Consider the following 14,440-nt stretch of genomic DNA (forward strand, 5'->3'; position numbering starts at 1 on the left):
GGCAGGGGTGGTGGCTGGTCTTGCCCACCCCGGCATGGGGACAGTTTCCCCCCATCCTGGGTGCACCCCATGGTTTGTGGGGTGGTTCCCTGACCATGACAGGGACAAAGTAGAGATGGGTGGGGGGGGAAAAGGGGGTGTCAGCAGCCATGGGGAACGGGGGAGATGTGGGGAATAAGGGAAGCCATGGGGAGTTGTGGGAAACCATTGGAAATGGGGGAGCCATGGGGAGCCAGAGGGGTTCTGGGGAGCTATAGGGACCCACAGCCAGCGGTGGGGAGCTATAAGGAGTGGGGGGAGCTGTGGGGGACAAGGGAAGCCAGGGGAAACCATGGGGGACTGTTGGGGACAAGGGGGCAGCTGGGGAAGGGGCTCCTCCATGCCCCACTGAGGAGCCCAGCCAATGCCCAGCCCCTCCGCACCCCTCTGGGGGTACCCAGCATGTGTGGGGGGGGCGATAGGCCCATCTCCACCCCAACTCGCAGCCCAGCAGGGCAATGGGGTGAAGCAGCCCCTCGTTAGGGCCACGCAATTAGGACCTTCTTAGGAAAGGAAGGTAACAGCAGCCCCCTCCCCAGGGGGCTTCCTGCCAGCCCCCACCCACGAAGCCAGCAAGCAAAGGGTGTCTCTCAGAAGCCCCTGGGTGGGCAGGTGCACCCGCAAGTTTTGGGGTTCAGGGAGAGCAGGGATCAGCCCTGACCAAGGCAGCTGCTGCCTTCTGAGGCACGGAGTAGCCAGAAAAAGCCCCACAGGGACATTTTTTTGCTCCAAAACCAACAGGGACCAACGTGTCCCTGTACCTTCACCCACGTGTGTTGCTGCAGCAGACCTGGGGTGAGGAGGTCCAGCTGCGCCTGGGTTGTCTGTGGAGTCTGAGCCCTCCCCAAAGACCCTTTCCTGACATCCTTGAGGATGGAGATGACAGAACCGGGGTCTCCCTTGCTTTCTTCTCCCCCTTCCACAGAGACCAGTCCATCTCCAGCAGCCAGCCTTGTGGCCCTGAGCTATGGGAAGCCCTAACTTGCATCTTCCAGGGTTTTGGCTGCGTCCAAGCCGCCCCTGCACTCCAGCACGGGTGATCCAAGGGTCTGGAGGGTCTGACCCACGAGGAGCGGCTGAGGAAGCTGGGGTTGTTTAGCCTGGAGGAGGCTCAGAGGTGACCTTAGTGCAGTCTACAACTACCTGAAGGGAGGTTGTAGTGAAGTGGGAGTCGGCCTCTTCTCCCAGGCAACCAGCGACAGGGCAAGAGGACACAGCCTCAGGCTTCGCCAGGGGAGGGTCAGGTTGGACATTAGGAAGCATTTCTTCTCAGCAAGGGTCATTAGGCATTGGAAGGGGCTGCCCAGGGAGGTGGTGGAGTCACCATCTCTGGAGGGGTTTAAGAAGAGAGTGGACATGGCCCTTAGTGCCCTGGTCTAGTTGCCATGCTGGTGTCAGGGCAATGGTTGGACTCGATGATCCCAGAGGTCTCTTCCAACCTCGTTGATTCTGTGATTCTGTGATTTATCACCCTAGGAAGGCTGTCAGCCCCCAACTACATCTGCTTTGGGCAGCTGATTGCTGGGACAGACGCTGGCTGACACTGAGATATGAGGCTGGGGGCATCTCTATGTGGACAGGGGCAAAAAGCCCACATCAGGCAGCGGAGACAGAGAAACAAGGAGAGGGAAACAGGAGAGGGAGGCAGCCGGACACTGATCCCACAAGGACGAGCATCCCGAAGGATGTGGGAGCCATGTGCCAGGTCCAGAGCTCACCCAGACCCAGAAGCACCGCACCAGCAGGCAGCAAAAAAAGAAAGAAAAAACAAAAGTGAAATGTTTATTCCCACCTGGCGTCACTTCCCTGCGCCGCTGGTGATGGGCCACAGCTGGACAAGACGGTCACCTTTGCAAGGTGACAACGTCTCCTTGTTTGTCCCACATGCCTGCGGCACGTCCCGGCTCCAGACAGGGCTGTCGAAGCCCTCTGGGCCAAGGGCTACAGCAGCAACTGGTGAAGGCGGGGGGGCTTCAAGGAAGGCAGCCAGGGAGGAGGGGGGGGCCCAGCGGCTGCTGGGGGCTGCGTTTGGCACGGAGCCTCCCTGGCATCCCCTTCCCCAGGGCACGGAGCTGCCGTGGGAGCAACTGCGAAGCAGATCTCTGCAGGACCAACGTGATGCCTCATTCAGGAGGAATTCATGCTCTCCCACTGCCGGAAAATGCGGAACACCTTGCAGGACTTCACTGAGAGACTCTGCGAGAGAGGGGAGCAAAGTGACAACCGGAGGTTAAGACATCGCAACAGCCCTGAGGACCCACCTACAAAGCTTGTGGAGAGAAACTGCAGCAAAAAAAAAAAACCATCTGAAATATCCTGCCAGGACATCAAGTCACTCCTCTTCTTCGTTAACCCTATTTACCAGAACCAGAGGGGAGAACAGTAAGGTGACTTCGCCAGGGGAGGTTCAGGTTGGACATTAGGAAGCATTTCTTCTCAGCAAGGGTCATTAGCCATTGGAAGGGGCTGCCCAGGGAGGTGGTGGAGTCACCATCTCTGGAGGGGTTTAAGAAAAGCCTGGACATGGCACTTAGTGCCATGGTCTAGTTGACAGGGTGGTGTCAGGGCAATGGTTGGACTCGATGAGCCCAGAGGGCTCTTCCAACCTCATTGATTCTGGGATTCTGTGACTGCAAGCAAGAAGCAGGACTGGACTCCAGTCATCCCTGCTCCATCCCTTGCCTCCAGCTTGGGTCTGGTCCTGGAGGACCTGCAGGGGCTTCCCCAGCACAGCTGGAAGGGACCGACCTGTTGGGGACACAACTCACACAGAGTCCCCAAGACAAATGCTGAAGCAGGACTGTTCCACTGGTCCCTGCAGCTCAGCCCCAAGCTGGGAAGCCAGAAGGAGGAACCCAAGCGGATAATGGTGCCCAGGGAGGCAGCAGCAGGTACCGGCTGCTCCACGGTCACTCGGGGAGGGGGGCTGTGGCCTCAGCTGCGCTCCCTTGGCTCAGCAAACCCACCAGTCCAACAGCCTGGGGCTGCAGGAGGTCTGCAGAGAGACTCGGGAGCTCTCTATTGGGACGTGAAATGAAACTGGATCTTGGGCAGCGCTGAGCCGCTCGGGAAAGGCTGTTATTTATAGCAGCCCTTGAGCAGATCTGTGCACAACACATCACGGTAACGGATGAGACCTGGCCGAGAGGCTGCCAGAGCAGTCAGGGGGAAGCTGAGACTCTGCAGACACACGCTTGGTCCTTGCCACCTCGTTGGGTTTGCATTCAGCCCAAATGAAGCCTGTCTACCCCAAATTCTGCCCGTAGGCTTTCAGCCCTGGGCAAGGCTTTTGAGCGCTTGGGTTTGGGGCTGGGGATCCCGCAGGCTCACCACAGGCTCCGTCTCGGGCACCCTGTCGCCCTTTCTGGTGGCGAGGAGCGTGTTCAGTACCACTCGCCAGCCCGGCTCTGCCTTCGCAGGCTCCTTCTCCATCTGGGCTGTGGGATCCACCGGGCCTTCCCCTCCCTCCACTGCGTTGACCCAGGGACACCAGTCGCGATGCTGTGAGCTGGGGTCAAAGAAGCTCCTCAAAGAAGTGTCCTGGATGGGTGAGGAGATGACAGTGAAGGAGGACAGTGACAGCACGGTTTAAAACAGACTCCAATGACACAATAAAATCCTCTCCATGCCTAAACACCAGTCCTGAGCTGGCCTAGGGCTGTGTTACAGGGACAACACTGGTCCCTGGATCAGGAGCACCCTGCCCAGTTCCCTCTCCTCGCCACCCAGGCTCCCCCTGTGCCTGCACCCAGGGAACTCACCGAACTGCTAGAAGAGCAGAGCCGTGCCCGCTTGGCTCTGCGGAGAGGACTGGATGGCACCTCCACATTGTCCCCCTGCCCCATGCTGCGGGTGACGGGGCGGCTCCTCAGGGTGGGGCTGGCCACCTCCAAATCACTCCGGTCCATGGGGATGGGAGAGTCCCAACCCCGTGGGCGAGAGACGGATGGGGACGGGCTCTTCTCATGCTGCCAGTGGGGAAAGAACAAGGAATTAATGGAGGTCCTCATGTCACCAGCATGTCCTCTGCCTGAAGTGGACGCCCTGCCCAGCTCAAACGAGATCAAAGCCTTCTCAGCCACCCTGGCAAGAGCCCTGTCACCTTCCCTTCACACAAGGAGCATCTTAGATGTGTCTAGTTGGACACGGGTGAAGGCAGCCCCTGATTCGGAGCACCCTGAGTTAGACAAGCCCCAGGGTCCTGGCTGGAAAATCCCTTTTTGTGCTTTCCTACAGGAGGGCAGAGCGCTGCAAAAGGCAGGGACAAAGGCAGCAGCCACCCACTTCTGCTGGCCGTTGCCTACAGCTGGAGACGCAGCACCAAGATGAGCCTCTTTCAAGGTAAAAGGCACTGGACACCCAAACTAGATCAGCCTTGACCCCTGTGTGCCCCTGCATCACCCAGACACCCCAAGCTCAGGGGCCGGCTGAGCTGGGCCATACCTGCTCAGAGCCCGGAGGGAGCGTGTCCTGGCTCCGCGTGAGCATCCTGCGCGGGGACGTGGGCACGAGGAGTAAGCGCTCGGTGGGCGTCAGTGGAGCGCTGCTGGGGCCGCAGGAGTCCAGCTCCGGCCCCACAGACTCCAGCTGGTGGAAGCCCCACAGTCCCACCTTCCTCATGCAGCGGGAGCAGGTGATCACCGAGAGGTGCACGGAGCCGGACGCAGCACTGCGGGGACAGAGCCAAGGCACGTGAGGAGGTCAGGGGTGAGCCTGGGCCCTTCCCCAAAAATCGCAGCTTTCAGAAGAGATGCAGGGATTTGGCAGAGCACAGGAACAGCCCCAGTCACAGGTACTTGATCCAGCACGTTTCAAGACATCAGTACCCCCGGGCTGAGGCACAGACTTACTGTTTTTGTAGCCCCTTGTGCTAAGAAGTAAAACAAGTCCATTAAAACCCATCTATAGCGTTGATTTAAACGCTCTCAGCTACATTTTGGCTTCCCACGAAGCAGGAGCACACTCAGTTATGGCTGATCAGACAAGAGTGTTCCCATCACAGATTCACAGAATCAACCAAGTTGGAAGAGCCCTCTGGGATCATCGAGTCCAACCATTGCCCTGATACCACCATGGCAACTAGACCAGGGCACTAAGTGCCATGTCCAGGCTTTTCTTAAACACCTCCAGAGATGGGGACTCCACCACCTCCCTGGGCAGCCCCTTCCAATGGCTAATGATCCTTGCTGAGAAGAAATGCTTCCTAATGGCCAACCTGAACCTCCCCTGGCCAAGCTTGAGGCTGTGTCCTCTTGTCCTGTCGCTGGTTGCCTGGGAGAAGAGGCCGACTCCCACCCTGCTACAACCTCCCTTCAGGTAGTTGTAGACTGCACTAAGGTCACCTCTGAGCCTCCTCTTCTGCAGGCTAAACACCCCCAGCTCCCTCAGCTGTTCCTCGCAGGTCAGACCCTCCAGACCCTTCACCACCTTGGTCGCCCTCCTCTGCACTCGCTCCAACACCTCAACATCTTTCTTGAAGTGCGGGGCCCAGAACTGGACACAGGATTCAAGGTGCGGCCTCACCAGTGCTGAGTACAGAGGGACGATCCCTTCCCCAGACCGGCTGGCTACACTATTCCTGATAGAGGCCAGGATGCCATTGGCCTTCTTGGCCACCTGGGCACACTGCTGGCTCACGTCCAGCCGCCTGTCGATCAGCACCCCCAGGCTCTTTCCGCCGGGCCGCTTTCTAACAACTCTTCCCCGCTCTCAACCCTGCACTGCTCAGCCACAGCAGCAGCTCTGCTCTTCCCCACTATAAGCCCTTTTCCAGAGAAATCTCTCCACCTTCAGCAAGCTGCCTCAGGCACAAGCACTGTGTCTGTCCTGCTCAGGGCACACGCTTTGGGAAGTCACAAACCTTCAGGTCACGAACCTTCCCTCCCTTCCCACAGGCCTGAGGAGCAATGAAGGCATTACTGAGGATGACATTTCAGGAATTGACTTCAACATCTACATCAGCAACGAGCGGGGCAACTGACAGCTCAGGTTTTTAAGACTCTTTGCCGTCTCAGGGAGACATCTATTTTAGGTCAGGTAGTTTGGCACTGGGGTTTCTGGAAGCCCATCAATTTTAATGGCTGGAGATAAGAATAAAATAGTGAAATAGAGGACATTGGACATCTCACAGGAGGGATATCTGCATTCCTCCAGCCTCTGACAGGTTTCACTGCAACCACAAAGCGCAGCAGCCACCTGGGTATCAGTCCTACCCCACAACCCACCTGCAAGTCCAGCCGCACAGAGCCAGGATGCAGGCAGGAACGTGCACGTGCAGGACTTCCGTGGCAAACTTCATCAGGGGTTTCTCTCCCTCCGTTTTGTGCTCCAGTTCCTCCCCCATGAGCTGGAGGAGCAGACTGATCTTCTCCTCCGTCAGGGACTGCGGGACAGAGAAAGGTGGCAGAGGCTGATAAAATACACTGCTTTTACTCACAAACCACACCTCACATGGAGAAAAATCCTTTTTTCACTCCCCAAAAGGGCTGGGTGCATGAGTGAGCACCCTCAACGCTTCCACTCTGGTTAACAGGCAAAAGCCAAGCGGAGCGAGTCCAGAGGAGGGCGACCAAGCTGGGGAAGGGTCTGGAGGGTCTGACCTACGAGGAACGGCTGAGGGAGCTGGGGGTGTTTAGCCTGGAGAAGAGGAGGCTCAGAGGTGACCTTAGTGCAGTCTACAACTACCTGAAGGGAGGTTGTAGTGGAGTGGGAGTCGGCCTCTTCTCCCGGGCAACCAGCGATAGGACAAGAGGACACAGCCTCAAGCTTCACCAGGGGAGGTTCAGGTTGGACATTAGGAAGCATTTCTTCTCAGCAAGGGTCATTAGCCATTGGAAGGGGCTGCCCAGGGAGGTGGTGGAGTCACCAGCTCTGGAGGGGTTTAAGAAAAGCCTGGCCATGGCACTTAGTGCCCTGGTCTAGTTGCCATGGTGGTGTCAGGGCAATGGTTGGACTCGATGATCCATGAGGTCTCTTCCAACCTCATTGATTCTGTGATTCTGTGACTCTCCCCAATCCCTCGACTTGGTCCAAGCACCATTTGCTCCCCCGAGCACGCGTGGGGACAGCGGAGCAGGTCACAGCTCCACTGCTCATGGCAAGTATGAGCCCAAACAGCCCCCGTCTGTCCCTCCAATCCCAGGGCTGCGTTTGCCTGTGCTCAGGCAGACAGGGAGCGCTTCTGGGGCCGTTGCCGAGACACAGTGAGAAAGGAGAGTCCCTGAAGGCTGTCAGTCGGGCTCCAGACCTCGCTGCTCGTGGGGAGTTAGCCATGGAGAGACAATATGGCCATTGGCTTTATGCTGTCTCTTCTCAGGGGGCTCTGCTGGGTTTCATAGTTCAGCCAGCCCGTGGTGGCAACCATAAAACACCTCTGGGATTTCTGCTGAATAGATGAAGAGTTCCCCGGTTCCTGTACGGCTTCTCGCTGCCGAGAGCCATCTGTTTCCCAGTGAGGGAGTGCCCAACAAGCCAGACTTGGCCGGAGTAGAGGAGAGCCTGGCCAAGTCCCTACGAGGAGGCAATCCCACACTTGCTCCTGGCTGCAGCTACACTCGAGCCTCTTGTGCTGTAGCTTCCCCCCTGCCTGCTGAGCCTCCTCACACAACTGTCTCACACAAGAGGCCCCCCCGCACTGCACTCCCTGTGCTCCCTCACCTTCACGGGTCTCTGCCCACACAGAATCACACAGAATCAACCAGGTTGGAAGAGCCCTCTGGGATCATCAACTCCAACCATTGCCCTGACACCACCATGGCAACTAGACCAGGGCACTAAGTGCCATGTCCAGTCTTTTCTTAAACCCCTCCAGAGATGGTGACTCCACCACCTCCCTGGGCAGCCCCTTCCAATGCCTAATGACCCTTGCTGAGAAGAAATTCTTCCTAATGTCCAACCTGAACCTCCCCTGGCGAAGCTTGAGGCTGTGTCCTCTTCTCCTATCGCTAGTTACACCTCTGCTCTGGGGCACCCTCTGGCACCCCAAACTCCCGATCCCACCTAAGGCAACAACTGTCTCCAGTCATGTGGGATCCCAGTTAAAGGAGCGATCCACAGGCTGCTGCAACTCATGGAGTGCTTGGAGTTAACAAACAGTGGTGGGAGCTGCCAGGAGGAGCTCCTGAAGGCATCTGTGTGACCCCAAATCACTTCTGCTGGGCACCAGAGAGTACCTCGCACGCCAGGAAAGGTGCAGAGGTGGAACTGGACACTACAGCCCACTTCTCACTTGCAACATCGTGGTGACATGAGCTGTGCCTGTGTTGTGCCCTTGGTCAAGGGCTTGTACAGCAGATACGCCTTTCCAAACTCCCCTTTATGTGCTTCCAAAGCCACCAGGTGAAACCACCACGTGGGGAAGGCCCGAGGAGAAAGCCAAGGCGATGACAGACCATTCACACACACAGGCAGGGCTCTGCTTTGCCCACCCAAACCGTTTGGGTCAGGGTTTGCACAGCCCTGGCATCATCACCGGGGACTTTATTGCACCCGATCTTGGGGGCAGATGGGAACTCACCATGTTTTTCATGTCTTCTGGCCTGAGGGAGGGCAGCTGCAGCTCCAGCTGACACAGGCTCTGAAAGCGGTCCAGGAAGTCCTGGAGAAGGGCTCTGGGCTCATCGACCAGCAACATGGCGAAGCGATCTGGGGAAAGCAAACACAGGAGGCCTGAGCTGTGCCACCAGCCTTCCCTCCCCCTCCTTCTCCCACAGGGCAAGAGAGATGAGTCCAGCCAAGGTCTCCCCGTAACGGTCTCTTGGCTTTTAAAAGAAAAGCTGAGCACAGCCTTTTTCCTCTGCAACCACCCTTCTCCTTGCAGTGCAGCTTTGAAGATGAGATCTTATTGCCCTTTGAGCATCCCACATCATCCAGTCTCCCCTGTCCCCTCCCAGTTACAACCCAAAAAGCATTTTAACTGTCCTAGAGGCACGCAAAGGTTAAGAGAGGCTGGGTACAGCCTGGCCTGGGGCTCCAGCCACAGCTCAGTTGTTTATTTGCTGAGGCTGCTCAGAGGTGTTGCTCTGCCACTGTGTGTTTCATCGGCCCCACAGGGGAAAAGGGGACTGTGATGACGCTGCCTGCTTTGAGAACTTGAAGAGAAACCACAATTCCTACAGTGGGACACAAGAGCAGCGACAGAAAGGGAGAAAAGAGGGAATAATGCCAGACATGTGCATTAGCTGGGACTCTGAGACACCAACCTGGGCAGGGGCTGTCCGGCCAGAAGCAGAACTTCTCATGAGCGGTGCACAAGGCCTTCTTCAGCTCCACGCAGCGCTCCTTATCTGCAGAATCACAGAATCAATCAGGTTGGAAGAGACCTCTGGGATCATCGAGTCCAACCGTTGCCCTGACACCACCATGTCAACTAGACCAGGGCACTAAATGCCATGTCCAGGCTTTTCTTAAACACCTCCAGAGATGGTGACTCCACCACCTCCCTGGGCAGCCCCTTCCAATGGCTAATGACCCTTGCTGAGAAGAAATGCTTCCTAATGTCCAACCTGACCCTCCCCTGGTGAAGCTTGAGGCTGTGTCCTCTTGTCCTGTCACTGGTTGCCTGGGAGAAGAGGCCGACTCCCACCCCGCTACACCCTCCCTTCAGGTAGTTGTAGACTGCACTAAGGTCACCTCTGAGCCTCCTCTTCTCCAGCCTAAACACCCCCAGCTCCCTCGGCCGTTCCTCGCAGCTCAGACCCTCCAGACCCTTCACCAGCTTGGTCGCCCTCCTCTGGACTCGCTCCAACACCTCAACATCTCTCTTGAAGTGCGGGGCCACCAACTGGACACAGGATTCAAGGTGCGGCCTCACCAGTGCCGAGTACAGAGGGACGATCCCTGCCCCAGCCCGGCTGGCTACACTATTTCTAATAGAGGCCAGGATGCCATTGGCCTTCTTGGCCACCTGGGCACACTGCTGGCTCATGTTTAGCTGGCTGTCGATCAGCACCCCCAGGGCTCTTTCCGCCAGGCTGCTTTCTAACCTCTCTTCCCCCTGCAAGGCAAAGCTCACTTCTACTCCCCTGCGGAGCCACCTCCTCAGGGAACGGTTGGGAAAACCAAACCAGGAGAGGAAGGCACCAGGCTACGAGGGCTTCCCCGCTCTTCCCCAGCACGGCTGGGGTGATGGATGCCACCTGAGGCTGTAGGTTGCAGAGCCTGAAGCTCTCACCTCAGACTCACCTCCCTCCCCACCAAAAGGAGCTGCCGCACCTCCAGCCTCCCTGCAGGCAACCAGGGAGCGGTGGTGAAGGCAGGCTGGCTCAAGGGTTATCTCCACGACAGCAAGCGTTACCCGAGCCTCCCCGCAGCCAAAATCCCCTCCTGTTCCCTGGCACCCTGACCACGGAGCAGGGGAGCCTGCCATGCTCCCAGCTCAAACCAGAGAAACCCAGCTCCAACCAACCACGGGCACAGGGACTGCCTGCTCTTGCCAGAGTTACATCCTGGGCTGCTGCCAGTCCCTGGCTAACTCACCTGACCCCTCCACCCTGGCTGTAGGAGCCAAATCTGGAAATCAAGCTCCCCCCAAAAAAGATTTAATACTTAATTTAACTTATTCACCCCTTTCAGAACCAAATAATTTATTTTTCCGTTTATTTTTCAAGCCTTTCTTCCACGCTCTGATTATTTTAGATTTTCCTAAACCAGTGCGATTACCAACGGAATAATTAGGCCAAAGTTTATTTAAAAAAGATAGTCTGAACAAACAGCAGATGTCAATATTCAGAGTGACCGAAAATGAAACATGCAGCTCCCTGTTACACCTGAGCCACCCTGCATTTGTCAGACACCAGGGCTGTGCCCTCTGCTACCTTCCAGATAATGAGAGCAAGGACTTGCAGTCAAGAAAATGGAGAAGTGGAGATGACACTTATTTGTGGTGGGGAAATAAATGTCTTTCTGCAGAGGAGAGATGCAGAAAAAGGCAAGTGAAGGTCTGGGCAGGTGATAAAGCCTCGCAGCGTCAGGAGTGGCCCATGCTCTGCGGGCAGGGGAAGGAAACTGGTGCTGGGCCCAGCAGGGACCCCAGCGAGGGCAATGTTTATTGCTGGTAGGGCAAGTAGTTTAAAGAAGGCAGCAGAGGAGTTTATTAAAGTACACAGTGTGACCACCTGAACGCGCTGGCTTAGTGACCAGCAGCTGCCAACAGCCCACATCATAGAATCGTTTGGGTCGGAAAGGACCGTTAAGATCATCGAGTCCAACCATAACCCAGCACTGCCAAGGCCACCACTAACCCATGTCCCTCAGCACCACATCTACACGGCTTTTAAATCCCTCCAGGGATGGGGACTCCACCACTGCCCTGGGCAGCCTGTGCCAGCGCTTGACAACCCTTTCCATGAAGAAATTGTCCCTGATCTCCAATCTAAACCTCCCCTGGTGCAACTTGAGGCCGGTTCCTCTCGTCCCATCGCTTGTTACCTGGGAGAAGAGACCGACCCCCCCTCGCTACACCCTCCTTTCAGGCAGTTGTAGAGAGCGAGAAGGTCTCCCCTCAGCCTCCTTTTCTCCAGACTAAACCCCCCCAGGTCCCTCAGCCGCTCCTCATCAGACTTGTGCTCCAGACCCTTCACCACCTTCGCTGCCCTTCTCTGGACTCGCTCCAGCACCTCAAGGTCTTTCTTGTCGTGAGGGGCCCAAAACTGCACCCAGGATTCGAGGTGCGGCCTCACCAGTGCTCAGTACAGGGGGACGATCCCTGCCCTAGTCCTGCTGGCCACACTAGTGCTGATACAAGCCAGGATGCTGGTGGCCTTCTTGGCCACCTGGGCACACTGCTGGCTCATATTCAGCTGCCCATCGACCAACACCCCCAGGTCCTTTTCTGTCAGGCAGAAAAATTTAGTATAGGATCAGGGCAGCAGCCCGAGCAGCCAGGGAACAATTTAAAAAAGGATGTGAAGGTCCTTGAACGCATCCAAAGGAGGGCAAGAAAGCTGGTGACTGGGCTGGAAGGCATGTCCTGTGAGGAGCAGCTGAGGACTCTGGGTTTGTGTGGTTTGTGGAAAAGGAGGCTGAGGGGCAACCTCCTGGCTCTCTGCAGCTTCCAGAGGAGGGGAAGCAGAGAGGGAGGTGCTGAGCTCTGCTCCTTGGGATCCAGTGACAGGACGTGTGGGAACGGTTCAAAACTGCGCCAGGGGAGGTGTAGACTGGCCATTAGGAAGCATTTCTTTACTGGGAGGGTGGTCACACACTGGAACAGGCTTCCTAGAGAGGTGGTCGATGCCTCAAGCCTGTCAGTGTTTAAGAGGCATTTGGACAAAGCCCTTAATAACGTGCTTTAACTCTTGGTCAGCCCCGAAGTGGTCAGGCCGTTGGACGAGATGATCACCACAGTTCCCTTCCAACTGAAACGTTCTATTCTAACCCCTCTCTGACCAGGGGAGCAAGAAGTTTCATCATGTTCTCACAAACTAAAGAAAATTTATTCGACTTAGAATCATAGAATGGTTTGGGTTGGAAGGGACCTTAAAGATCAACTAGTTCCAACCCCCTGCCACGGGCAGGGACACCTTCCACCAGACCAGGTTGCTCCCAGCCCCATCCAACCTGGCCTTCAACACTGCCAGGGAGGGGGCAGCCACAGCTGCTCTGGGCAACCTGGGCCAGTGTCTCACCACCTTCACAGCAAAGAATTTCTTCCTTATATCTCATCTCAATCTCCCCTCTTTCAGACTTGCGCTTTATTTTCAGAGATACCAAACACCCAGCACCACTGAGGACAACACTAGGGAAGTCACTTGTACACAGGATGAGGTATAGACACCCCCAAACCCTCCTGCCCACCCCCCAAACCCGCAGGATGCCGGCATACGTACACTTGTTGAAGTCAAAGGCGAGCTGCAGGCTCACGCAGAGGAAGGCCTGGCAGCTGGAGCACTTCAGCATGTCGCACTCCACGTTGGTCCAGCCGTACTTGGCGCAGACCAGGGGAGACAGCTCGTGGGGTTTGCCCGCCCACTTCAGCGGGTGCTCGCGTTAAGGATAAATCCCAACAAATTATGGGTTAAAAAGTCAAAGCTTTGGCCAAAGAAACGCCTCGGAGAAGATGGAGCCTGAGGGGAAGCCATGGGGAGGGTGACAGCAAAGCAGGGTGGGGGACGGCTGGGAGCTCAGCGTCAGAAAGGATATAGTGAATGTTTCGACTCTGCTGAAATAAGCTTCCTTGCTGGTGGACTCCAAGGAAAGAGCATCCATTTGAGAAGATCCATTAGCTGATTCTGACCAGTCGGACGTGTCCTTCCTAAAAGGAACAGCAAGTGAAGCACGTCGTCCTGGAGAGATTTCATCAATAAAAAACGCACAGGCCACTTTCTAACCTCTCGTCCTTCAGGCTCACCCTTATGAGAACCTTTTCTCCAGAGCTCCTAAGCCCCAACTTTTAATTATTTTGCTTTTTACAAGGCCAAGGGCAAGGTCCTGCCCGTGGGTCGGGGCAATGCCAAGCCCAAACCCAGGCTGGGTGGAGAATGGATTGAGAGCAGCCCTGAGGAGAAGGACTTGGGGGTGATGGATGACTCCCAATAGCTCCTAGTACCACCAGTACTGCCTCCCAGTGCCCCTTAGTCCCTCCAGCACTCCCAGTACCTCCTAGTCTCACCAGCACTGCCTCCCAGCGCCCCTTAGTGCCCCCAGTACAGCCTCCCACCTTCCAGTGCCCTCCGGTGAGTCCCAGTCCCTCCCAGCACTCCCCAGCGCCCTCTTCTCCCAGTACTCCTCCCATAACAGCTCCCAGTACCTACCAGTGCTCTCCAGCACCCCCCAACAACTCCCGCCGCCTCCCAGCGCCCCTCAATAACTTCGAGGGCCCATCACACACCCCCCCCCCGCCCCCCGCCGGTGCCACACGGCCGGGCCGCCCCCCGCCCCGCTCAGGCCCGGCGCCAGCGCCGTCCCCCCGCTCCCCCTCACCCGTCGGGGCCGGCGCCCTCGAGGGCGATGCCACCGTCGATAAGGTCGCGGATCTGCTGGGGGGTGACGGCGGGCTGCCTCCCCCGCGCCCCCCCCGCCGCCGCGGCGCTGGGCGCCGCCATCTTGGTCCCTCACCCCGTCACGGCCCGGGGAGAGGGGGCGGGAAACGCAGCCGCGCAGAACCGTTCCGGCTCCGCCGGGGGGTTGGCCATGACCCCACGCAGCTCCCGCACGGCCTCCTCGTCCCCACGGAGCGTTCGCGGTGCGGGACCCCGCGTCCCTCCCCGGGTCCCCCCCCCCACCACGTCCCGGGCGCTGCACCCCGCACACCCCCCGTCCCCGCTGCCGCTTTCGGCGCTCGATTGCTCTTGCCTGTCTCCGCGGCGATCGACTGCGCAGGCGCAGCGATCGATGGCGCAGGCGCCTTTATCGATTTCTCAGCCTTCCCCCAACAGTCTTCTCGCCGCGGCGGTCCCCCCACCTG

The 14,440-nt window shown here is 57.4% G+C and overlaps 1 protein-coding gene across 1 annotated transcript; it reads right to left on the bottom strand.

Moving 5' to 3' along the window:
- Positions 1–1,807: 1,807 nt before the first annotated feature.
- ZC3HC1 (zinc finger C3HC-type containing 1) lies at positions 1,808–14,250 on the bottom strand. Its single transcript, XM_068401340.1, has 10 exons — positions 13,957–14,250; positions 13,177–13,288; positions 12,864–13,014; positions 9,240–9,323; positions 8,555–8,682; positions 6,264–6,421; positions 4,483–4,708; positions 3,801–4,007; positions 3,370–3,579; positions 1,808–2,235 (listed from the first exon to the last, which is right to left on the bottom strand). Exons 1-10 carry the CDS (start codon positions 14,076–14,078, stop codon positions 2,167–2,169), a joined length of 1,467 nt encoding a protein of 488 aa, XP_068257441.1. The 5' UTR covers positions 14,079–14,250; the 3' UTR covers positions 1,808–2,166.
- Positions 14,251–14,440: the final 190 nt, after the last annotated feature.

This window comes from Nyctibius grandis, chromosome 5 (genome assembly GCF_013368605.1).
Source record: "Nyctibius grandis isolate bNycGra1 chromosome 5, bNycGra1.pri, whole genome shotgun sequence".
NCBI classification, from domain to species: Eukaryota; Metazoa; Chordata; class Aves; order Nyctibiiformes; family Nyctibiidae; genus Nyctibius; species Nyctibius grandis.